This window comes from Argentina silus, assembly GCF_951799395.1.
Source record: "Argentina silus genome assembly, chromosome: 16".
Lineage (NCBI taxonomy): Eukaryota > Metazoa > Chordata > Actinopteri > Argentiniformes > Argentinidae > Argentina > Argentina silus.
This window is the reverse complement of record NC_139670.1, coordinates 3155318-3181044: the sequence shown is the minus strand read 5'-3', so window position 1 is coordinate 3181044 and position 25727 is coordinate 3155318. Positions and strand designations below refer to the sequence as shown.

The 25727-nt window shown below is 46.4% G+C and overlaps 2 protein-coding genes across 3 annotated transcripts; both read right to left on the bottom strand.

Moving 5' to 3' along the window:
- Nucleotides 1-381: 381 nt before the first annotated feature.
- On the bottom strand, nucleotides 382-12963 carry pmp22b (peripheral myelin protein 22b). Of its 2 annotated transcripts, none has more exons than XM_083687996.1 (5): nucleotides 12774-12963; nucleotides 8302-8392; nucleotides 7930-8023; nucleotides 3879-4019; nucleotides 382-2430 (listed from the first exon to the last, which is right to left on the bottom strand). In XM_083687996.1, the coding sequence occupies exons 2-5, from the start codon at nucleotides 8377-8379 to the stop codon at nucleotides 2270-2272; spliced, it is 474 nt and encodes a 157-aa protein (XP_083544122.1). In that variant the 5' UTR covers nucleotides 8380-8392; nucleotides 12774-12963; the 3' UTR covers nucleotides 382-2269. The 2 variants fall into 2 exon arrangements, with proteins under 2 accessions (XP_083544122.1, XP_083544121.1); XM_083687995.1 differs by lacking the exon at nucleotides 12774-12963 and adding an exon at nucleotides 9190-9294.
- Nucleotides 12964-19339: 6376 nt separating this feature from the next.
- tekt3 (tektin 3) lies at nucleotides 19340-25215 on the bottom strand (the record flags this gene model as incomplete). Its single annotated transcript, XM_083688046.1, has 7 exons — nucleotides 19340-20225; nucleotides 20516-20670; nucleotides 22217-22439; nucleotides 22931-23074; nucleotides 23416-23486; nucleotides 23618-23701; nucleotides 24649-25215. 7 exons carry the CDS (start codon nucleotides 25213-25215, stop codon nucleotides 20009-20011), a joined length of 1461 nt encoding a protein of 486 aa, XP_083544172.1. The 3' UTR covers nucleotides 19340-20008.
- Nucleotides 25216-25727: the final 512 nt, after the last annotated feature.

Sequence of the window (25727 nt, the reverse complement as noted above, 5' to 3'; positions counted from 1 at the left end):
ATAGCGACAGGTCACTGACAGAGAAACACTATCTGCATGCCCAGAATGACTGGCATAGGGTCTCCGTCCCCCCGTCTCCCCCCCACATAGCTGTGGTTAGAGTCACTCGCCAGGACACCTTGAGTTACAGCCTACAGACTGTACAACCAGGGGCCACCGTACGTCTAACATACCCACACCCATACTGCACAGCACATACCGTAACCAAGGCTCTCTCTAAACACCATATCCAAGCCACGCTAGATACACAAACACAGTATCACAGGCTTACTGTATCTACGGTAGAGTAGAGGATATATACTGTTTAGAAATGGTACAGGTCTGGGTCTGGGTTTGTATATGCGTACCTGGTTGAAGACATGATGTATCGTAGCCACAACAGAGATTTGCATTCACTTTAATAGCACACGGTTATCTAAGACCAACCAGGTACAGTTTACATTGGCAGGGATTCCACATTGTCCATGTAATACACCTCTCTTACTGTTTAGAGTGGTCTTATGGTAACTAACTCCTCAAGGCAGACATTGGACCGTTTTAAACAACATATTAACCATGTGTGTTATACACAGTTCAACACTGAATGTCATTTACTTCACAGAATGGTGTTAGTGTTGATTATGTGCCTTAATGCAGAGGAATACAATAACATATACAGTATGGGTAGCATAGTGAAATACATAGAACACCCCACAGGGAGGCGCTATTCTCAACTTTGGTTGTTTTATTGAATCAGTCGTCATAGATAGCCATAGACATGTTATTATTGACGTGATATCAACAATGTTTACCTCCGAAAACAAACAAAGAAAGGAAAAGCAAAGAATGTAGGCCTGCAGGACTTGAGGGGGCTGCAGCATGTCAAACTTCAAGTAGGTGGGACAGATATCTGTGTCACAACTGCACACCTCACTCCCTGTCTTCTCCCACACGACGTAGTTCAAACTAAACGTTCCTAATTCAGTCATGTGGTCTGTCCTCTCTGATTCGAGTACGCTGCCTTAACACTCAATGTTGTCTGTATTTAAAAAAATAAAAAATAAATCCTAAATCAATTTGGATTCGGCTGTAATGCCCTGATTTGTTGTTACAGTACTCCATCCAAGAGGCATGGTTGGCATCTAATGTGTTTACTGGTCATACATATGCAATAAACACAAACGAACATAACAACAACAACAACAACAACAAATGTTAATGTCATTTTAGCCCAACAGTTTCCAAGTGAAACACAGAGGATGTTTTATGTAATACTGACATTCCAAATGGCATCAAGTGTTCCAATGAAATAAACGATTTGCTTTAACTCCAACACTCCTAGTGGCGGAAATCGGTATTAATAAAGCTTTTATCTTGACAAATCTCTAAGTGAAATCTAGTAGCCTTTTCTACATTCAGAAACAGTTAGGCACATGTACATTATATCAAAGTTCTCTTCCCTCTGTCGTTCTAGTAACTTCATGGCATAAGTCAAGTTGTTTTGACTTCATGATTGCAAAATGGCTATCGGTAATAGGAATGGTAAATGCATAGCACCATCTTTGTTGAAAACAAAAAAAAATAGAAAAATAAACAAAAATAAAAACGTTGAAACGTCTGAAACTTGTCATTTTATAAACAGAACAATAACCAAACCTACAGTTTAATGGTTAACTTAAACCATCTTATTTGGATGTTACCACGTTATTTTCAGTAAAGCAAGCTCAGTTATACAAATTCCTCTAGCTTTCTATTTTATACATGCACTTTGGTTAAAATATTTCAAAAAAAACTTTTTTTATTTTTTACATTTTAGATTTTTGGGTGGTTTACGAAAAAATAAACACAAAAACACAGCGTCTAATTATTTCATCATTACAAACAAATATTTAGGCACTTTAATCAGCTAAAACAAAGCCCATACGAGTATCTTTGTCAACAGAGAAACACAACAATACTATGTACATATATGTAAAAAGTGTTATAAATAGGTTTTAAACCATAGATACTATATACATCTTCAAATTCTGACAGTATTGGTTGTTTTCACGTCGCTTTCTGCTTCTGGCGGTGTTTTTCGTTGTTCTACCCCCTCGTTCAGATCTTGGTTGACTTGGCCTGGAGTGCACCCGGTGTTTCACTGGTACTCAGGCCTTACTGAGGCTGATTCTCCTGGGGAAGGAGGGAAGGGGGGTGGGGGGGTGGGGGGGGTTGATGGTGCTGCGGGTGGACTGGGGCTCCAGGAATCAGGGAGATGGGGGTGGTATGGGGTGGTGCGGGGTGGGGGGTCTCATTCTCGTTTTCTCAAGATCACGTAGATGAGTCCGCTGATTAAGGCCAGGGGGAAGGCCACCCAGGCCAGGATGTAGGCAAAGCCAAAGGACTCGGTCTCCGGCACCCACTGATGACTCATCACCGTATAGATGATGGCTCCACTCATCACAAACAGACCTGGAGGAGGAGGAGGAGGGGGGGGGGGGAGGAGGAGGAGGAGGAGGGGGGAGAGAGAGAGAGAGAGAGGAGGGTTAGAGGGTTGTGAGTGTTCGTGTGTCAATAGGTTTGATATGTTGTTTTGTTTTGTCGGGATGAAGATTTGGTTGGGTGTTATGTTTTCTCCCTTTCTCCAGCACGGCGACTGCCGGCGGCAAATCTTCTTATGGGAGGTTTGACTTCCGATGACTGACGTATAGTTGAGTCACTTACTTAGACAAATGTACTCATTGTAAGTCGCTTTGTGTAAAAGCGTCTGCTACCGTAAATGGTTTTGCTGTAAGAGAAGTAGGCATAGCCAAGCCAAGCCAAGTCATTGCAGCCTGTGTTCCATGTTTGCCGTCTGTCCTGACATGAACCCTGCTCGGCGTCGGGGCTGAGTGAGGTCAGCGGCTTCTCCCAGTGTTACATCACTCTGTTGTCCTGCCTAACGGCCTATTGAGCCCATGCTAGATTCCTCAGTCTCTCCTCTATAGGCCTGGCCCTCTGCCAACGGCCCCCCGCCCACGGCTCTGCAGCAGCGTGGCGTGACACGGCACGGTCTGGTCTGCTGATGTCTGTTGTTCAATAACCGCACCCCCCTTACACACACACACACACACACACACACGGGTGCACGCACGGACGGACACACACATACACAAACACCTCCCCTCCTTTCTCTCTGTTACCCCCCCCCCCCTCCCCTCCCCTCCCCTCCCCTCCCCCCCACGCTGCCAGTCTTGACATTTCAACTAGTGTAGTCTGGCTCCGCGCCCGGTGCTCAGCCATCCTGAGAGAGTGGGCACCTGTGTGCCGGCCATTGTACCGTCTCCTCCCTCACGGTTCCCAGTGAGCAGAGTCTAATCTAGAGCAGCGCCAACCTGGGACGCTGCAAAAGGGCTGCCAACAGGGAGGGGAGAGCACAATAGGCTGGCAGAGGTCTCTCACCACCGCCTAAAGGGCATCGGACACAATAGACAAGCAAATAAACAAGCCTGCTTTTGACACACCTTGTGTGCCGCATAGGCCTACAGACTGAGCACGGATGGAGAACATTGTGTGGTGCGTGTCTGTTGGTCTGTGGGCTCGGGTGTGGCTGGTGAATTGTCGGAGTAGGACAGATGGTGTGCTGCTGGTTTGAAGTCAACCGGGCTTAGCCTCAGGACAAGTTGTTGCAGATCAACGAAGTTGAGGTTGAAAGTCGGTTGATATTGATATATGCTGTCCATCTACTGTATAGGGCCCTATCTAAAATAAAGTGGGGTTTGGTTTTATTGGTCATAGACTGAGACAAAGCCATTGGTTAGCCACTAGGCCTAAGGCGTATTGATGAGGAATGAACTGTTCAAGCTAACAAGGTAACCGCTAATGAGCTAACCGTTTGGCTAGGGCATCAGTCAACCAATGAAGTGTCCTTCTATACTCACTGGCAAGGATCTGGAAGACTCCGGTGAGGAAGAAGCGTCCTCCCTTCTGCAGGGTGAAGAGCTGGCAGAAGAACAGGAAGAGAGAGATGACACTGAAGATGATGGACAGGATCATCAGAGCCTGCACCGCCTGGATCCACTCTGCGAGAGAGACAGAAAGAGAGAGAGAGAGAGAGACAGAAAGAGATTAAAAAAAAAAAAAAAGATTGTCAATGAATTATTTATTTCAAAACACGGGCGAGCACATTTGTCAGACTCGTGGTACTATGCATACCATGATATTATGATAAGGATTATCTTTTACCTCTCCATAATAAATAAACAAAGCAAATATTTGACCTTGCATCAGAATATATGGCCAAAGTGATGGCCATGCTACGGCTTGTTTCTGCCCGGAATCCCTTAATGGATCCACAATAATGGTACCCAGGTATCCCGTTCCTAAAAGCACAGGCGCCCCTAACACTTTGTGTAATATATTGATCCGGTGCTACCCCCATTCCGAGGCCAAAGGACTACAGAAAGCCATGCTAACCCATTAGTTACCTGTTTTGACAGAGACCATGGGCCCCAACCTTCTTAGTTATGTATGATGGATGTGTATGTACTGTATGGTCCAGTTGTAGCGCTATGCTAGCTAGCTAGCTAGCCCTGGAATCCCAGGACTTCCAAGAGGGTCTATTTCTTGTCTAAGGGTCATGCATGCAGCCTGCCTCGGCTCTCAGATTTCCTAAGCCATTTCTCTCTCGCTCTCTCTCTCACTCACTCGCTCTGTCTCTCTATTTCTCTCTCTCTCTCTCTCTGAGATCCCCAGGCCGTTCCTAACACATCTCTCTTCTCATGTTTAGCTGTGTCTGCTGCTAGCTAGCCTGACTGGCAAACCCCTCCATGCCATGCCACAACATGTTCTCTGCTGGAGTTTTATCTCCACAGGTCCAGACAGACCTGCCTCCATGTACAGTACATCAGGAAGGGTTACTGAGGACGCTGGATGGTAGCAGAGGAAGGTATAGATAGATATATGCCCCAGTCATAGTCGTTCACGTAGCCCCCATATCTCAACGCTTCCACTTGGAGCTTTCCTTTTCAACCTAGACTCACGGATAACTGTGATAACTGTTACCATGATAACTGGGTTAACTGTTACCATGACAACTGGGTTAACTGTTACCATGATAACTGGGTTAACTGTTATCACAGTTATCATGGTAACAGTTATCACAGTTGTCATGGTAACAGTTGTCATGATAACTGTGATAGCGGTTCCGGTGCTCTCACTTCGCATCGTGTTGTTTTTTCTCGCGCGTGTCCCACAGCGGCCTTGGTGGTTCACCACCACTTAAGCGTCTGAGGAACCTTAATGAATGGGTCGTTAGAGGCCAAGTGTGGGGGCTGATTAGCGTCAGGTGACGAGGAGAGGAGCCGTCTGGCGTCCTCGGTTGACCTCCACAACAACACACGGCCACATCACAAGACGAAGAACCCTCCGCCCACCCCGACCCCGACGCCTCACGGCTCAGATAACACCCGTTTGTGGAGCAGACCGTACAACAATCCCAGAATCGCCATGGAAACACTTAAGACAATGAGAAATCCTCTTCCTGGATGGGTCGGGTGGGGGGGGGGGGGGGGGGGGAACAACAGGTTGTTTGATTGAATCGATGAGGTCATCAACGGGTTCGGGTTACCCAGAATAACAAGGCTGTCTCCTGCTGGCACTCAGGCACGCTGTTTGACATCAGATACGACAGAGGAAGCATAACTCTATTATCTGTCTGTTCGCCGCGACAAGGAATGAGCTCTCTCTCTCTCTGCACGAAAGCACTGCGCCAAACAAACCCAAATAGGCTACAAGCAGCTCTCAATGAATGCGTTTCAGTGAACGTTATTGTTTTAGGCAGTAATTCATCAGCAATGTCATCTGGGTGCTATAAATACCTCCCCCACCTACACTGGTTGGAGATAAACAGACATGTTCGCTTCCTTCCTTCCTTCGGAGGGACTGGTACATGGGGATTCTGACAGGACACATTTCCTCATGTGAGGTGTGGTTCTGGGGGGAGCCGGTTCATCTCTGATAAGACTGCTGTTTGTTCGGGTCTTCTTGGCAGTTATTTTAGCATGCACTGCATGAGACAGTTATTTGTTTCATTCTGAGAATTTAGTTTATGCCTCGTGGCTGTCAGTCTAATAATACACAAACAGAAATGTGTACATAGTGTTTACATACTTGGTCATCTTTTCAAGAAACGGGAAGGGAAACGCCCTGTACGTTGAGCCTGTACTGTGGGAGGTCACTAAGCAAAGTACGCAACAAGCCTACAGCTAAATATTGTTGTAACTGTTGAGTCAGACTCTGTATATTTGTATATGTATGTATGTGTAGAGGGGGGAGGGGTGGTTAATTTTAGGATGAGAATGAATTCCATAAGCTCTCTCTCTCAATCCCAGGCACCCAAAGTGTCAAAGTATTTGACCCTAAGTGTTTGAACTTTTTGGGCATCAACCAAAACAGCTTGTTGCTACACCACACACTGACTGTTATCGTCATGTGCAGATCACATGTGATAACTGTGGCTCGAATCTTTATAGCAACACTTGAAATAAAGCTACTCTACTTGGGTTGGGACTTCCGTAACCACACCACACCCTCTGAGTCCACAGAGCCAATTCAGAAGGCTTGCCTCGCCTCCTCTCCTTTCCTCAGCCTCCAGGCTCCCATGCATCCAGTTGTAGCCTAGCGATTGCTCAGAAAAGGGGCCAGAGGGCTTTGAACGTTAGGCTGAGCCCCCCACATAAACACACACACACACAACCCTACCTTCCCTTCCTCTCCCTAGAGCCACAAGCAGCACAAACAGCCGCAGACACACGCGCCTCCTTGAACCAACAGTGAGCGTTAGTGATGTAATGACAACAAGTCAAACAAACTCTGCGTGCCATGAAAGCACCTGGCAGAGAGTGGCATGCCGGCCCGGCCCGGCCCGGCCCGGGGCCGTCTCACTGACAAAACACTCTGGCCGAGGCCCGGCTGGGCCCGCTCATTCTAGACGCATGACATCATCAGGCCCTGGGTACAGTACAGCTAGGCTTGGAGCTAATGCAGCACTTAGACTGATGTCAGAGACTGTGGGGGAAATACGCACACATGATGTATTCTACTGTGCTACTGACACAGCAAAATAACAGAGGGCTGTGTGTTCAGACACTCAAGATCTTAATGCTCAGAAAATGAATGAAAAATGAAGGTGGTTTACGGCAGATTAATTGATCACTCCTCTTATGTATGCAAAAATGTTATGAGTAGGGGAGTGATGTAATCATATGTTGTGTTGTCGTCTGTTCCTCCAGGGTTTGGTCTAAATCCGTCTCTCTCTCTCTCTCTCTCTGCAGCTGTTCTGTGTCTCGTTTTCTTAATGATCTGACGGGCGGTGGGATACACACCATCTGATACTAGGGCGTGCCCAGCTCGCTATGTCCTGCAGGAGGTTGTCCAAGGCCTCCCTTCATGTACGTATGTACGTCATACACACACACGCACGCACACACACACACACACACACACACACACCGATCCTGCCTAGAGGTAGCACTTTAAATACCCTACATAGCCCCACCCTGCACCTTCATCCCGTCACTATGGACTCCCAAACATGGGGTCTGAATATGGACATCACACCACGACTATTTATACAGAGAACAGCCTATGAGGTAGGAGATCTAACCTACAGGTTCACATTCTCACCCCTAGATGGCAGCAGAGTCACAGCACAGCCCTGACACGCCCACCAGAGCATGGTAAACAGGGGAGGGGGCGAGGGGGCTTTGGGCAGTTTATCAGAGTTCATGTCCCCCACTATAATCTTGTGTATGGTGTCAACCAATACTGGAAGAAATGACACCAGTTTGATTTAATGTGCCTGTGTAATTTTTTTTACCAATCTGAAGCATTTAGAATCCAAGTTCACTGTTAAACAAAAGCAATCTGTACCATACAGAACAGTCGGTTTCTTGCTTGTAAACTTAAGGGAGAGCAGCAGCCGAGTCTTACCTCCAGTGTTGGCGGTGTCGCAGTGGTATCCTCCATTGGTGGTAGAGCAGTTAGTCCAGAGGTCTGAGTTGCTAGTTTGCCCTGTCGTCCAGGCCTATGATCAACAACATATGCCATTATAGTGGATATAGAGTTCATTAAATAACTATAGTGTTATCATCAAAAAGTGCACATTTCAATGCTGCCGTATAACCAAACATATCACAATCAAGTAAATATCTCAAAGCTTGCACGATTGCATGCCTTTGGAAACACACTTTCAGTCCATCTATGACAAGTCAGGAATGTTTTCAATGAAAAGCCGGACTGAGAGATACAGAGATAAATATGTGCATTAATTGATCAGTCGTTGATAAGGAATGTTTTACTTACGCTGACAATTGTTGACACAAGCAGGAGAACAAGTGCAGCGACGTGCAGGAGGATGATTGCGAGCAGTAGGAGCAGCATCTTTGCAAAGCAGCTGTGCAAAGATGAGAAAAGAAAATGAAAGGAGAGGACAGTCAGTTGGTGAATGTTTCCCCAATATTTGGTGGGACATGGGCGTGTCAATGCAGTACCCTCTCCCAACACGGAACAGCGCCTTTTCCGAAACTTTATCTGGACCGTGGAATGTCTCTCTCTTGCAGGAGAGAGCTAAAAATGATGGTGTTTATGTCCAGCCTGTATTAAACCTGTAATAAGTGTGCACTAAAAGTAAAACTGAGATGAGAAGATCCCCTTTCATGATGATCTAAAATAACTAGAATGATATGCCGATTATATTTGTTATTGTACATTTTTTGTGGTTAATTTGCAGAATACTAATGTACCATGTTTCGCAACGAAATCATTTTAGCAGCATTGTAACCTGAGTTACTTTTAAGCGACTATCTGTTTAGCAGGAGAGAAGCTTAAGTTACCAATGCTAACTTTGATTCAGGTTTCTTATAAACTCCCTCTCAATAATCCAGCTCATAACCGCATTTAACTCTCTCTACAGCTGTACAATTGGAAAAGACAGTTGTGCATAAGCTGCTATACAAAAAATCGATAAAGTGGACATACGAATATATCTATGATTAGGCTTTTTACGCACTTCTGTATATTAGTATAACCATATGTCACTCCCCTGCCGCTCCCGCGCGTGTGTGAGACGCTCTCAGAAACTCCAAGTGAACGAGGAAAGCCCGTTTCGTTATTCCGCTCCACATATTTCATGCGAAGTGTTACATTTCATCTTTCAAAAGTTTAGCCTATGTGAGAGCAAAGTCCACTTACTTAGAGCGGAGTGATTGTAATTCCACAACAAAAAAAATCTGACGAAAAAAGCGCAAAAGGCAAGTTTCCCCAAAAAGAGTCTAACTGTAGTCCGTTGGTACCAAGTGCTTCTGACTAGATTGATGCCAGGGTTAGCGCAGCAGTTATAAAGTGTCTCATTACGGTAGAACAACGCCCAGCGAGCGTCGCTACGTCAGGGAGTGCCCCCTGCTGACAGCCAGGGTTCCCAACATATCCCGGAGAGAACATGCGTCAGTTTGCAGGAAAGCCGCATGGAAGTTACTCACTCTGTGCTCAGGGGAGATTTCTCGAAACATTGTTTTGTTCTCATGGATACCATGGACACATAACGACTTTAGTATTCGAAGAATGTAATCATATCTCTCTGGATCTCCTGTCTCATTGGACAGGCTTATGATATGAATGTTGTGGAGACATTAAGGTTATTTTGTGCACCCCGAAAAAGCTACGAGAGGTGTTATTTGATGGGACAATTACACACACTGTATTTCATGAGCAGATAGACCACATTTAATTGGAATTTCTTGTCAAATTCCTTCTTGTGCCTGATCCTTGCTCAACTCAAATCTATGCTCTCAATCTGAAACTTAGAGGGTGGATACGCAGTACAGGAAATTATTTTGGACTTGCTCCAACAAACTGAATGACTACAGCATCATCTTCTCAGTGGACTCAGTCAGTCATCCATCCTGCCGTTGCCTCGGCAACGTGGTACACAAACATTGTTTGTGGGTGGGGGAGGGTCTCCTCCTGCTGGGAGCGGTTAGTGGGGGTCTGCCTCGTGACTCACAACATGTGTGTGAGTGTGGACAGGTATGCCCAGTGCACTGCCTCAGGGAGGCCCTCTGGAGATAGTATCTCAGGCTCTGGCTGTCCTCTGGCTAGCCTCTGTCCTCTCTCTGGCAAGGCTGATTACAGCTGGGAGTGTCAGGGTGTCCTAACCCCATGAAGGATTGTACTACCCCCCCCCCCCCCCCACACACACACACACACACACCCCGTTTACTCCCGTTTCTTCCCTCCATGTACACAACGTACAGTATTTACAGGTACAGAGGCAGATAACCATCTCATAAACTCGTGGGTGTTGCCATGTTCGGGAATTTAGAGGATAATCCCTCTGTTGAGTATGAAACGCAGAGCTAGACCTGTTCCTCTTAGATCTAGATATCCCGGCTGCTGCAAGAGTCCTTGTCTCAAGCCCACTGTCAATGAATGTCTGTTTTACATTTGCTAAAGAGACTTATTTCTGCCTAGTCATGGGGAAAATACATATTTCTTAAATGATGCCATGTAAGGGTCCTTGTGGTGATTGATTAGACTCATAGGATACACACTGCCGCTGTACTCATGGACCGTTACCAGGACGAACACACCGACGTTAGTGTTTAAAGCCTGAACGCTGAATACAGGCTGCTTGATGGGTGGATGTCACAGCAGGAGACTGAGACAGACACTTACGGGTATTTTCACATGTAGTCCTCTTTAAAACAACAAACTCAGTCCTCTTTAAGTGAACCAAAAGGTGAAAAAAAAAAAGTTAAAAAAAGAGGACTCTGTATTTTAACAGTTGGTCCTAGTCAGACATTTCTGAGCGGTTCGCATATGTGAATACACACACACACACACACACACACACACACTCTCCAATTGAACTCAGACCCCTCTGAAGAGAACCGAACCAATACCATCTCAGCAGTTCTGGTCTGAGTTCTGGTCACTTTAGATCTGTGCAATTCAATTCAACCCTTAGATGCAAAGCAGCCAGTTGGCCTGAGTTCCAATGCGAAGTGGACTGAGGCCTCATCACCGCTGAAATGGACCAGCAAGAAAACAAACGAAGTCCTCATTCAAACAGGACGGCAGTGTGAACACAAAAACAGTTCTTTTCTTCATCTCTCGTTCCACTTAAACAGCATTCAGTTCAGTTCTTTTAAAAACGACCGTATGTGAAGATACCCTGACAATTTGGGCAAACCACTCCGAGTGAAAAAGAAAATCGTCTTAAAAGGACCATGTGTGAAAATACCCTTGGTGTGTACTCAGTAGAGTACTAGAGTAGACTAACAGGGAATCAGGCCTTAGATAACCCCTGTCAGCATCTGACTCTCAACTCTGGCTCATGCAACTCACACTTAGGAGGCTACTTTGAGAACCAACAGAGCTTTCACCTATTTTTCCTTTTGACACTGCTGATCTTCACATTGACATGAAAAGTCAAGCTCAGTATAGGTATGCCTAGGGTTTTTTTATTTTATATTGTGTTGTGAATTTAATCAAAACGCCTCCCACCAGACAGAGAGGGAGTCTGGGGTGAAAGCAAACTCTGAGCAGAGAGAGAGGAAATAACATTTTAGATGTTTGAGCAAAGTTAGTAAAATATTGACGCCAGACGACACAATCGTGATACTTTGTGCTGTTCTTAGGAGCTATGGAATTCTGTGGCATAGCACTGATAATCTATGTCCACACCGAAACCAGGTGCGGTTTATTGAACATGGGCATAATAGCATTACCTTACTAAGGTGTGCAGGATTGACTCAGCAGTTCATTGATTGACCCAATGGTATGCAAGCATTTCAACACTCCACAATCTTGTCTTAGCCAATCAGATGGACTTGTACGTTCCCCTTGTTAACCAATCAATGTATCCCCTAATAAGAGGTCACTGGGGGTGCATCGTGATGATACCTTTGACCTTTGACTTGTCACTCCCAGTGACACATCATCTCCTGCAAAATGCTTTATATAGGAGTTTCCACAGATACATTCCAAACAGCAAATTCCAGAGTAACAAAGTTTTTTTTTTTTTTTTTTTTTTTTTAATCTTCTAACTAATATGGATACACCAGCAGTCCCAGAGGTGCCGCAGAGGAATTTACTGCCTGATGTCGAACTTAGATCTCCTTAGCGCTTCGTCCCCCCAGCCCCATATATGCCAATGTTTGTGAGAGACCGAGTCGCTGGCTGGGTGGGTGGGCAGTTGTGCCAACAGCACAGTAGTGTTAAATTGACTCCATCTGTTTAGCAGGTGGTCCAAGGCCAAAACCAGCTGGGAGTACCAGTCAGCATTGCATCTCTGAATGGGGTTTAATGTTGCATCTCTGACCAGGGTCTAACGTTGCATGTCTGTCATGAACGCACCGTGATTTATCTCTACGCTACAGCAACGTTGCATAGCAGGTCCATAGATAGGGTTAAGGTCACATAACGTCCACTGAAGAAGAGAAGTGAAGCCTCCCCTGACGTTGACTCAGGAGAGAGTCGTTCATTTGACCCTGAATAACCGGAGAGCACAGCTCGTTATCTCTGTCGTCACTCCTACAAGTTTTGAAAATACAGAATAAAGAGACACAGTGAAAGTCCTTGACATGAGATCTAACCATGGCCCATTTCCACGGCGGTTTATCTATGAACTCAAACGTTGTGACACCAACACAGATTCACCCTCAGATCCACCACCATCTTGAGGCACCAAATGTCAACGGAGGTTAGTAACCCAACAGAATGCTAAAACGTCCCTGTCTCTATGAGGAAGTGTGAGTCGCACTCTTGGCACTTACAGTGGATGGTCTTTGGGACAGATGGTCTTTGGGACAGGCAGCGATGTAGTAGTTCCAGCTGTGGTTCCAAGCAGGTCAGTGGAGGAGGTCAGTCAGGGACAGAAGGCCACTGCTGCTGCTGGTGATCGGGCGTGGGTTACTCCCTGTGTCCTAGCTGGCATCTGAGTGTGAAGTGCTCCAGTCTGTTGGCCGTCAGAGTTAGTTCAACAGCTCCCTCCACCCACCATCACCGTCCTCTGGGCAGGCTGGCTGGCTGGGGCAGGGCAGGACAGGACAGGACGGCCCCTCCCCCCTCCCTCAGCTCAACACAGCCCCCAGATGTGGCACCATGGGCCTCACCATGGGCCTCAGCTCAGCTATTTCAAGTCATGGAGCCGTAGATAGACACACACACACAAGCACCCACGCACTAATGCACACTTACTTGCATGCACACAGGCATAAACACGCATACACATGCACACGCACACACGCACACACGCACGCACGCACACACAAAGCGAAGATAGACAGAGAGAGTGAGTTCACAGCCACAAGACAGGAAACACATGATACTTGTTAGGGTACAATAGCACAAAGGAGAGAGTGGCACAGGATGAGTCTGCAAATTGGGTCCGTGTGTGAGACGGGAGGGAGGGAGGTTGAGAGAATGCTGCGTATTCAGAGAAACAGGGAAAGAGGAGACGGAGAGGGGGATGGTAGAGAGGGAGAGAGAGAGACAGGATGAGAGAGAGAGAGAGAGAGAGAGAGGATGATGCATGTTTGTTTGAGATGTTTGTTTGTATACCTATGTTTGTACCTGGCCACTTGTCATCAGGTTTTCATTATAGTCTCAGATAAAGCACACAGGGGGATGACACACTCAGAGTCCTCTGTCCTTCAAAGACCTCATCCCTCCACAACAGAGGGTGCCCTTTGCTAAAACTAGAAAGCCCCGTTATGTAACCCCACGTTAACGATGAGAACAAAATGGCTGAGTTTCCTAAGCCCACGTCGTACATGTATCCTGTAGAGATAACCATGTCCTCTTGGTGAGAGATGTGAACAGAGATTTGAGCACAATTCTGTGAGATATGGTTACTATAGGAACCATTTGTGATGTGTTTGGCCTGTGTGCAACGATGACCTGTGATAGTTATTTTCTCTCTTTCTGTGTGTGTGGGTGTGTGTGTGGGGGGGGGGGGGTTGTGTGTGTGTCTGTGTGTGTGTGGGGGGGGGGGGGTGTAGGTGTGGGTGTGGGTGTGTGTTTGTGGGGGGGGGGGGTTGTATGTGTGTGGGGGGGGGGGTGTATACAGTATAATGGGTGTGTGAGGGACAGTCTCTTCTCTTTTCTTTCTCACAAGTACCCTACTTCCTGTTGTTTCCCTGGTGACGGGTATATAAATAAACAACAGAAAAAACAGACGACATGCAGAACCGAATTCTTCTCAATGCGTCCCACGCTTATGACTCAGCACAAAAGAGCGCTGTCGCCTATCTTTGACCCCCCCACCACACAGACAGGCACACACACACACACACACACACACGCAGGCAGACATACAGACACACACACGCAGGCAGACATACAGACACACACCCACACACACACAGGCAGGCACACACACACACACCACCCATCTCCCTAGCTGTCTCTCATCCAGTCCTAGATGTAATGGATGACTGAACAATGAGAACAGCAAATCAGCCGTATTGATCGCCCTTCGACATTCCTCTCTGTTCCTCAGTGTAATCCTCAGACTCATGGCTCCTCCACTTGCCAGTTAACCATCTCTCTGTCCTGTGATTCAATATACAGCTAATGAACTCTGATGTTCAGATAGGAGTTGAAGTACACACACACACACACACACACACACCCAACCAAACCCATCCACACACACACCCACACACACACACACACATGCACATACACACACAGACAGGCATAAAGAATATTTATTTCACAACTTTGATAGTCTGTACAAACTATTACAGTAAAACACACACACCCAACCAAACCCACCCACCCACCCATCCACACACACACACACACACACACCCACACACACACGAACACACCCACACACACACACATGCACACACACACACAGACAGGCATAAAGAATATTTATTTCACAACTTTGATACTCTGTACAAACTATTACAGTAAAACACACACACCCAACCAAACCCACCCACCCACACACACACACACAAACTCTTATCATGCCACCTTGTGTGTTAAGCCACAGTTATGAGGGGTAAGCTGGTGGGTGATGCATAGATTAAATGGCAGTTATTTGCTAGATAATGTGGCATTACTGAGAAACAAGAGACAGTAAGGCATGACTAACCGCCACTGCAGCCTTCATTGGCGATGGCAGTTACAATTACTTACAGTTACAATTACTTACAGTTACAATGGGAAACCAAGTGAGAAAACAACCATCTTATCTTGGCGAACTCAAGCTTCCTTTCTCCTGGGCCTCTTCATGTCCAGGATTGCACAACTGATGCCTCGTCGGTTTACATCCTGAACACTAAAGGAGCACACACACACACACACACACACATACATACACACGCCCACACAAAAACACACACACACACACACACAGACACACACACACACACACACACTTGATGTACTGTACCTCCAGGAGACTTAGATCATAACAACTGTTAAAAATACACCTATTACTTCATCCCCACAGCTCAGAACGCTGACACATTTTGTTACTGACAGATGACCTCATTCAAATTTAAAAGGCGTGATATTCATGTCACAACTCGTGTTGAATGACTGCTTAGAGGGACTAGGATTTACCCATAAATCCTTTTTTTTTAGACGCGATCCCATTTCCTCTATTCCCAACCTGCAGTTCTGCATCGGCGGTTGGCTGTGGGTTTCAGAGGACTCTGAGTTTGGCACGGAACCAAGTCCCCTGAGGAGTCACTTCCCATGGATGTTCTCTCCCATTGATGTTGAGGTTCAGCCCAAACGGACCCGTCTAGTCTCTAGCATTGTGTGAAAGCTCTCTTGGAGACGGACTGAGTCATTCATCATGGGGTCGGATGTTGGACACAGCTGATCTATCGCGGTGCTGTCATGGCGTCCTGCTTGTGCTGGCTGTGGAGGACTAGGTGGGGTCTAGTACTGAGGGACTTTACACACTACAGGGCCGACCTCTACCGCCCTGTGCTGGCTAGGATATGTCCCTTTCACATTGTCCTTTCCAGCCCTGTTTCAGCAGCTATGGTGCACTCCCACTAAGACCAGGTGTTACTCCAGGCTTATATGAGGTGTGTGCAATAGCCTGGGGACGAGGTTAACATTGTCATGACCCTATTTCCATACTGATTTGACTCAGTCAGTGTTGTTCTATACTACTGTGTGTGGAATCATTGTTTGTTCCAGGATGCAGGTGCACTGTATACTGTACTGTTGAGATTAACATAGACAAAGTTTCAGAACATTCTGAAGCCTAAGAACAGACATTGTAGACCATTCACAGACATTGTAGACCCTTCACAGACACTGTAGAACCTTCACAGACACTGTAGAACCTTCACAGACATTGTAGACCCTTCACAGACACTGTATAACCTTCACAGACACTGTAGAACCTTCACAGACATTGTATATCCTTCACAGACATTGCAAAACCTCCACAGACATTGTAGATCCTTCACAGACATTGTAGACCCTTCACAGACATTGTATATCCTTCACAGCTTGGTTTAATTGTCCCAGATGTCCACATGCTCGCTATGGTCATGATGAAGACTGTCCTGTATGTCTAAAGTGCAACATTAACAGTAATACGATATCGATTGGAATCATACGCTTCACATTGCATTTCCTCCCTTCCTTCTCCAAGACTCACAATGACACAACTGAATGTTATAAAAAAAATGAAAAAATTTAATAATTGCATTTGGCAGTCAAGTCAATGGAGAGTTGGCGGAAACAGCAAACCCCAGAACTATATAGAATAGTACTGTGGGTCTCCTCTGTGCTCCGGGCCGGTTCTCTAGTTTGGTCTGCGAATGCATGACACAGATGAACTACAGGTCATCTATAACCAGAAAAGATGATAAAAGTAAACTGTCAATACGCCTGGACTCCGGGGAGCATTCCAGAGGACGTTCCCTGTATGCGGGGTTGGGAGAGGTCGAGGGAGGGGAGCTATTTGTGTCCAGTTCAGAGAGAGACCCATGTCTCTATCTGAGGCTTCAGACCCCCACCCTGTTGTGTGTGTGTGAGAGAGAGAGAGAGAGAGAGAGAGAGAGAGAGAGAGAGAGAGAGAGAGAGAGAGAAACAGATGCAAAGAGAGGTAGAGAGATCTAGGCAGAGAGAGAGAGAGGGGGGGGGGGCGGAGTCTAAGCCCTGTGCTGTCCGTCAGTAAGTGTAATCATGAAGCAATGAGAGACGTGAGTCTTGTGATGTAAGGCAGACAATAGAAGGCCTGTGTGTGTTACGATGGGAACCAGGAATGTGTTTGGGGACAGGGGAGAGGGGCTGTTTGGGGGGGCCTACACACACACACACACACACACACACACACTGGAGGGTGGGAAAGCTGGGACCACAGCGGACCCTCCCCCATTTATTTGCTCCTGAAGGTCGCAGTCAAGCGCAATACCGTTTGTGCAGCAGAGGGGAGTACACCGTGTGTGTGTGTGTGTGTGTGTGTGTGTGTGTGTGTGTGTGTGTGTGTCAAATAGGCAGCTCTGAGCAATCCCTGCTTATCATACAATCATATACCGTAGCACACCTGAATTCCTCCTAAGTGCAAGTGTCACTCCTTTAAAACACACACACACACACACACACACACACACACACAGGTATTTCTACAGAGATAAGCCTGTTTAATCTTTATAGTCCCCTTCAAATGAATCTCTGCTGTGGAACTATCCTTTATTTACTCTGGTGATGTTTTCATGTTGTTGCTTTTTTTTTTGTGTTTTCCTGTAATGTTTTGTACAGACGTTCAAAGCTGTGAAGGGAAATTCTTTCTCCCTTTCTCTTCATGCTTTTCTCCCTGTGTGCGCGTGTGTGTGCGTGTGTGTGTGTGTGTGTGTGTGTGTGTGTGTGTGTGTGTGTCGAGACATTGAATTAAAGCTGACAACCTGTACTTGAACCTCATCGTAATATTGTTTGATCTATAATCCAAACTCTTTCAAATACTTATGGAGGACACTGTAGATAGTGTACTGCACATACAGTACGCTATCTACATCACGTACCAAGCTGTGTGACTTACCTGTCTTAAGCCCTTGGCCTTCATGGGACTCAAGCCATTGAGCTTTGTGTTGAACTTAACCTGGCTACCACTGTAACTTTTACTACCCATCCAGAACTGATACTTCAAGTCTCGCCCCAGTAAGTCAATAGCCCACGAAGGTGACGTCCAGGGCAGTTAGTTGACATTGCCAGATCTGAGTGACCCTTTTAAGACGGGTGTGTTTGTCTTTTCCGCTCTCCCAGTGGGTCCAGGGTGTTTGTCTGGAGACTACTTGCACATCTGCTCCTAGAACCACTGTTTGAATCACTGTTTGTGTTACAGACACACACGCACACGCACACACATACACACACACACACACACATACACACACACACACACACACACACTCACACTCACACACACACACTGTTTGAACCACTGTTTGTATTACACACATACACACACAAACAGACAGACACACACACACTGTTTGAACCACTGTTTATACTCCACAAACAGACCCGCAGCCCCTCCCCCCAACAGAGAGCAAAGACAGATAGTTCAGATTAGATCACTCACCTACTGTAACAGTGACAACACTGTACTGTCCAAGGGACGTGGGCAAGACAAACATAGTAGAAGATCTGCTTTCTGTTGTCAAACGTACAGTATAGCACAGCATATGGCAAATATCTGTATATATACACTGTGCATAAGCGAAAGTCTCATGTGGGAAGGAGGTTGTTTTCATTGTCATCGTTGTGGAATTACCAATGAAAACAACCTTTTCTGGAATGTCGAATCTCCATTACAAGTAGCCAAGTGTTTGTTAATGAGATTGTGTTAGTCAATTTGAGTAAATGTTGTTGTGGACCTTTGACTCCTCGAGGGCACCCTCTGACCTTTCGAATCTCACTGGGGTGAGATAGAATGCATCCCAACACTCGCGTCCGCAGATCGTAAAAGTTGGGGAATCACTGTGCTCTGTTTGTCTGCTTAGGCTTCGGGGATGAATTGTGTTTGTCTTTGTGAGTGTCTTTGTCTTGCCATTCATTTCAGTTTGTTCAAGTGCAAATACCTACAATCTAACCCATAGCAATCTAACCCCTAGCATCAACAGACCAGTTAGCAGGCAAAATACCCATACTTGGTAAGAAAAGCTGCCAACAGAGGCTTTTTTTCTTTTTCTTCTCGAGTTAAAGTGGTGAGTTTCACTCTTCTTGTGCTTGTGGGCTGACTAAATAAACTTACGACACACAATCAAGGAAGGCAGTTAGTCATATTTCAGGTTCTTTCCAGTGTTATACTGTATTGACATGCAACGATGCAATCATTTTGCTGCAAAAGTCATGAATCACATCATTATGAAATGACTCAGTGAGTGGTAGTATATATGCTAAACATAGAAGCCATGATCAATCTCTGTTGTGATAACAACCCTGGAGGCTGCAGTGTCTATAGAATTTTTGCTTTCATAGTTTAACCCTCTATACAGTATGTCCCGATTCACTCCACTACCTCTCCCTCCCTCTCCAAACCACACACACACTCACACACACACACACACACACACACACACACTCCACTGTCTTAGCCTCTTATACCACATGATTAGTGACAGTGATATCCCCTATCCCCTTAGCGAGTGTCAGCTCAGTCATGTGGCCTCCCCCGACAGCCCTGTTGGTCCCACAGGGAGTGCAGACATTGGTTCCAGCCCAGCAATAACACACCGTCTTAAGTGATCGTCAACACCCTGGATCAGCTGATTAGCATGCACACCTGGATAAGAAAGAAATCCACTTCAATTCAGTCAACTCAGGAAGTTAGGGTTGGGGTTACGGTTCTAGGAAACGTGGAATAAGATTTGGAATTTTGAGTTTCCTTCCTGACTTGACTGAATTGAAATGGAATTGACACCCAACCCTGTTGCGCCCCGTACATGGACCAGCATTGGCAGCACACTGCTCTTCAGTAGGCTACTCTACAGTATCGTAGTGGGTCATGGGCGTGGCTTAGCTAAGTGTACCCCACAAGGCGTGGCGTGCTCGGGAAGCTCTTGCGCATGCTCATGCACTTCTCCTGGTCCAGGAAGAGGGAGTTAGCCTTGACGGAGAGGTCGTGCTCCAGCGCCATCTTGGTCTTGACCAGGATATGGAGGGTGTTCTCTGCCTCCATCAGCCTCTCCCTCAGCCTTTGGATGGTGTCCTCGATCTCCCTCACCTCACTCACCAGCCTGGACAGGGAACGGGGACAGACAAGAGAGACATTACAGTCAGGGGATGGAGAGAGAGACTTTTGTTTTTAATGTATTTAACTTTTATTTTAACAGGGAGTCCCATTGAGACCAAGGTCTCTTATACAAAGGTACATGTACATTTCTTACAGACTCACAGAGTTACATGTTAGGGTTAGGGTTATGCCATGTTAGGGCCCCAGGCAGTACCTGTGGTGGGTTAGAGACTCATAGAGTTACATGTCAGGGTTAGGGTTAGGGTTATGCCATGTTAGGGCCCCAGGCAGTACCTGTGGTGGGGGTTGTCTCTGCACAGCTCCACGTTGGGCCTACGTGTCCTCTCCTCCAGCCTGGTCTGGGCCACCTTCAGCGGGCTCTCCTTGTCCCTCAGGGCCTTCTTCAAGGAGTCTATCAGCATCTCTGTCTGGAAGATCTCCTGGAGCGTCTGAGGGGAGAAGACAAGATTACTTTATTGTCCGTTCAATTGTCTGAATAATTTCAAGTTTCAAGTTTATTTGTTATGTCTCATACACGAGTGCAGGGAGTAAAATTCTTGGGCTCCGTTCCTTGACAATGCAGCATACAAAATACAAATAATACAAATAATGTAATTCCCTCTGGTTTAAAATAGAGAATGAACAGCATCAATAGTATTTACTCCAGCACGTTCTTGTTGAGTATGATTAATGCATGGGGTTGAATGACTTCTGGTAACAGCTGTTTTCCAGCCGAGTAGTAATTTGAGCGGGAAAAGGGAGACGGTCGGAGGGTCTAGGGTACGAGTACGGAAGGTAGCAAACAGAGGTATTTGAACGTTCAGCAAGGAGGGAAGGAAACAAGGAGTCATTTGAGGTTTACAGTTTGAAGGAGCTGGACTTGTTGATTCCACACAGCCTGGGTGACGTGAAAAATGTAAATCACCATGGCTATGGGGGCATCTACAAAGCAAACACTGCATGTAACCTTAGACCTTGATTAGATGACTAATCCTGTACAACTACAGAATACAGTCCTCCTGTCTTCCTCCCCTCCCCTCCCCTTCTCATTGGTTGTAATCTCATTCCAGTAAATCACTACTCCTCAGAACGCTGAGTGACGACGGTTTATTGAAGACTGTGTGCCTCACATAACAGTTGCTGTGGATGTCGTGTGTGTGTGAGAGAGAGTGTGTGTGTCTGTGTGTCTGTGCGTGTGGGTATAAGTGGGTATAAATGGATATAAGCCCACAGAACAGCTGAAGTGGATACAAACGTTACCCCCCAATGAACCCTGAGAACAATGGGATCCAGTGTCCACTCATAGGGTATATATCAGTGGACAAATATGGCACAGGCAATGAAAGATGCAGCTATTTTGGGGTCCTTCTTTTGACAAGACAATTTAGCAAGTAAACAGGGTTTGGTGAGTTTTCATGCCTGGCTCAATAGCACGATGATGGCACTGGGGCCTGGATACAGCCTGGTGCAGAGTTTAGTAGTGGAAAGTGAAGAGGTTGTCTGTTCCAAACCCTCACATGCCCGTCCACTGGGTGTCGTTTCCCTTTAGAACCAAATCTAGTGAGCAACAAGTGAAAGTGAAGGAGGTTTTGTTTTCTCTTCATTCAAAGGGCAAAACCGATGTAATAGCCTCGTAAAACCTTTGTTATCAGCAACAACATATTTAAGTTTAAACTTAAACCGTTTAAGATACATCAAAGATCAAAGATGGGGATAGGCATTTCTTAACTGCAAATGTCTGCGATAATCAACCAAAGAGACCAGAGTAAAATGCATTGATGCTGGGTCAACCTCCGGACAGCAAGAACTACTGGAAGTTTTAAATTGGCATTCTACATTATTATATATTATTACATTTTCCGGTCATATGACAACAAAAGCGCTACTCTACAGCCTAAAGAAAGACCCCGAACTGCATGTCACTGACTTCAATAGGGTTGAATGGGATGAACTTTAAAACTTTCAAATTGTTTTAAACTGTCAACGGTTGGTCACCTTGGCCAGGTGTGTCTGAAGGCTGTTCTTGGCGTCTGCGGTCTCTGACATGCGGTTGGTGAACGCCACGTTGACCGTGTTGAACTGGTTCCACATCTCGTTGGAGGTGGCGTTCAGCAGAACCTCGATGTCGTCACGGAGCTTGTGGGAGGCGGCCCGTTCGCTCTGGGAGTGGAGGATGTTGTCGTCCGTGAACTTGGACCACGAGTCGGGCAGGGAGAGCCTGGTCGAGTAGATACCATTGAGTTACCATATTTCAGTTATGTGTTCGGCTTTTTGGAAAAGCGGATAGACCTTTGTCAATCCGAGTTGGGGTCAATTCAAATGTGAAGTCACTCAATGCCAGAAGGTAACTGAAATTCAAATTCATGGGCTTTTTTTTCAAATCTCAAGTTGATTTTTAATTCACTTATTTCATTGAGTGAATTGAAGTATTGAAATATGAATTGAATGAGTATGAATGAATTTCTTCTAGCATTGTGACTGCCTATGGCCCCGGGTCTGAGCATTGATTACTTTATCTTATGATGACTGAAGGATAGATGATTCACTTACATAAACAAATGTATTTGTTGTTTGTCGCTTTGGATAAAGGCATCTGCTAAATGCCATAAATGTAAATGCAAATGAATTGACCCCAACCATGGTCAAATTAATACAGTATGAGACAAGCATGGCTTATCCCATCCAGGGTGGGGGGGACCCCACACTCACGAGGGGTCCAGCCTGTCGATGCCTCTGTAGTAGCTGATGCCATCGGACATGTTCCTCAGATGGTGGCACCTGTCATCTATCCTCTGGGCTGTCACCTTGTCACTGATGTCTCTCTCCAGCTCGTGTTGAGCTGCTCGGTTTGACCTGAGGGAACACACACACACACACACACACACACACACACACACACACACACACACACCAATAGGGAATGCGTTGCTTTTTCTCTTGCTGACATCCAAATTGTCCCCAGCCCTTGCCCCTAGCCACTCCTGTAGATCTGAAAGGATTGGATAGGTATAACACTAAGTTCCAACTTGCCTATCAGAAGTCAAAGTGGAACAATTACCATGCTGCTTACAGTGATCCAGTCTTCTCAGAACTACAGGGGGGGGGGGCAATTTGCGATTCAGAATATGTGGGTTGTTATGGTCCCCAGGTTTCAAACAGTTAAATTATTTCTGTATCTAGCGTCTGAGACTCACGCCAGTTGGGCGATGGCTCTGTCGAGATGACGCCTCATTCTCTCCTGGCACGACTTGATCCCCTCCACTTCCTGCAGGTGAAATAGGAAATGTTTTTGAGAAACAGGAAATGGCTTTATTGATGTGGATCTGAGCATTACTATTATCATTGAGTCATAATCATAATAAAAATGTTATGGTTTTGTTGACAATGATCTTTTACCCTTATGAGATCCTTCTCCACGTCATCGTGAACCAGATCGATAGACATCCGCTTCTCTCGGTGGTATAAGCATTCTTGAGACACCTGTTGACGGTTAATTGGGTCGTTGTTATTCCGATGGACAACCAAAACAATACACTTGCACAGAGGCTCTGATTCATTGCCTTGACTCATTGTAACTGACTGTAATGGATGAGGGGAACAACTATGATTCAATAAATTCAATAGCTGTCATGTGATTTGTGTGTGTGTACAATGCACATCATAGTCCTGGGTTTCAGTTACCTAGAGGTTTCTAAGAAAGGAACCAGGCCCCGCCACCTGATCTTGTCCTATTAAGTCGATCTATGTCACTAGAGCTTCTGCCAGATCAAGTTGACTCTACTCTACGCCCCAAAGCACTCTGGGTTAGACAAATGATCTCCGGCGCTGAGGGGATACATCTGACCTAATGTGTGTGTGCCTGTGTGCGTTTGTGCATGCATGCATGTGCGTGTGTGTGTCTGTGCGTGTGTGTGTGCCTGTGTGCGTGTGTTTGTGCATGCATGTATGCACGTGTGTGTGTGTGCACGTGTGTTTTTGTGTGTGTGTGTGTATTTGTGAATGCAGGCCCCTATGCCCTGAAGTGGTCTGAAGTGACCAACAAGTGGCCAACAACCCCTGTCACTACCTCCAGACCCCCTCAACAACACTGTCACCACAGAGAGTGTGACACTCGCTAAGGGAGTGATACGGCTGAATGATCAGATACTGCAAGTGCACTGGAGGCACTCACAGCAGGTTCGTTGAGGTTTGCAAACAGGGAGCGTTTCTATGCAAATGCAACGTGTACTGTTGGACACCCGTGGCTCTTTTTCCCACATACAGAAATACATGAATATGTATGTGAACCTTTTCCTTCAGGCTATCAAACACAAGTACAGCTCACAGCCTACAGCTCATTCAGTACAGCACAAGACACACATAATATCTCTCTCTCACTCGCACTCACTCTCACACACACACACACACACACCCTCTCTCTCTCTCACCTGTAGGGGCCCCTCTGTCTCAGCCAGAGCTCTCTCCAGCCTCCTCTTCACCTCCGTCAGGGCTCCGATCTCCGTCACCATGTTGTCGATCTCGTGGTGCAGCTCTGACCTCCAGAAGGTGATGTCGGTCAGACGCTCCCCGATGTTCCTGTTGGTGTTCTCCTGGGTCCTCCTGGTCAGCTGCTCCTTGTCCTGCATCAGCCGGATGGTATCCCTCCTCAGCCTCTCGGCGCTGTTCCTGGAGGACTCGGACTCCCTGTAGTTGCTCTGGTTGGACTTGTACCAGTCGTCCGGGGTGTACCGGGTGGTCATGGCTGAGCGGTTGGACGGGTAGAACATGGTCTTGGCCCGGACCAGGTCCAGGTTCTCCCTCTGGACGGAGGACAGGGCGGGGACGGCGCCGCTGCCGGTCCGGTGGTAGGCGTTGGCCCTCCAGGGCTGGTTGGCACTGGCGGTCATGGCCAGGGGGCTCCGGTAGCTGGACGCCATGGTGGAGATGGCCGGGAGGAAGTGGCTGGTTTTGGGACGGCCGTACGTGGCGGTCAGGGTGGATCCTATGAGCTCCATTTGTCACCGAGATACGGAGTCAGCTAGGGGTTTGGACTCCTGGAAACGTGCAACAGATTGGATCAATGTGTGTGTGTGTGTGTGTGTGTGTGTCTGTGTGTGCGTGTGTGTGTGCCTGTGTATGTGTGTTACAGTGCAGTAGGTACTGTACGTGTGTGTGTGTGCCTGTGTGTGTGTGTTACAGTACAGTAGGTACTGTACGTGTGTGTGTGTGTGTGCGTGTGCGTGCTGCAAACTCTGTACAATACATCATCTGTTGTTAATAAGCCAATAATAAGTGTTTGTAGGCTAGTACTCCCAGACTGAGGGCAGACTGGCGTCATTTTCATTTATGAGCAGAATGCTACATTGAGACAGTTACAAATTAAGAGCATATTTCACTCAAATTCAATTGCATATCATAAGTCAACATCTCTCCAATATCATTTCTCTGCAGAGATTGGCAATGTTAAACATCGTCTATGCACATATATATATATATATATATATATATATATATATATATATATATA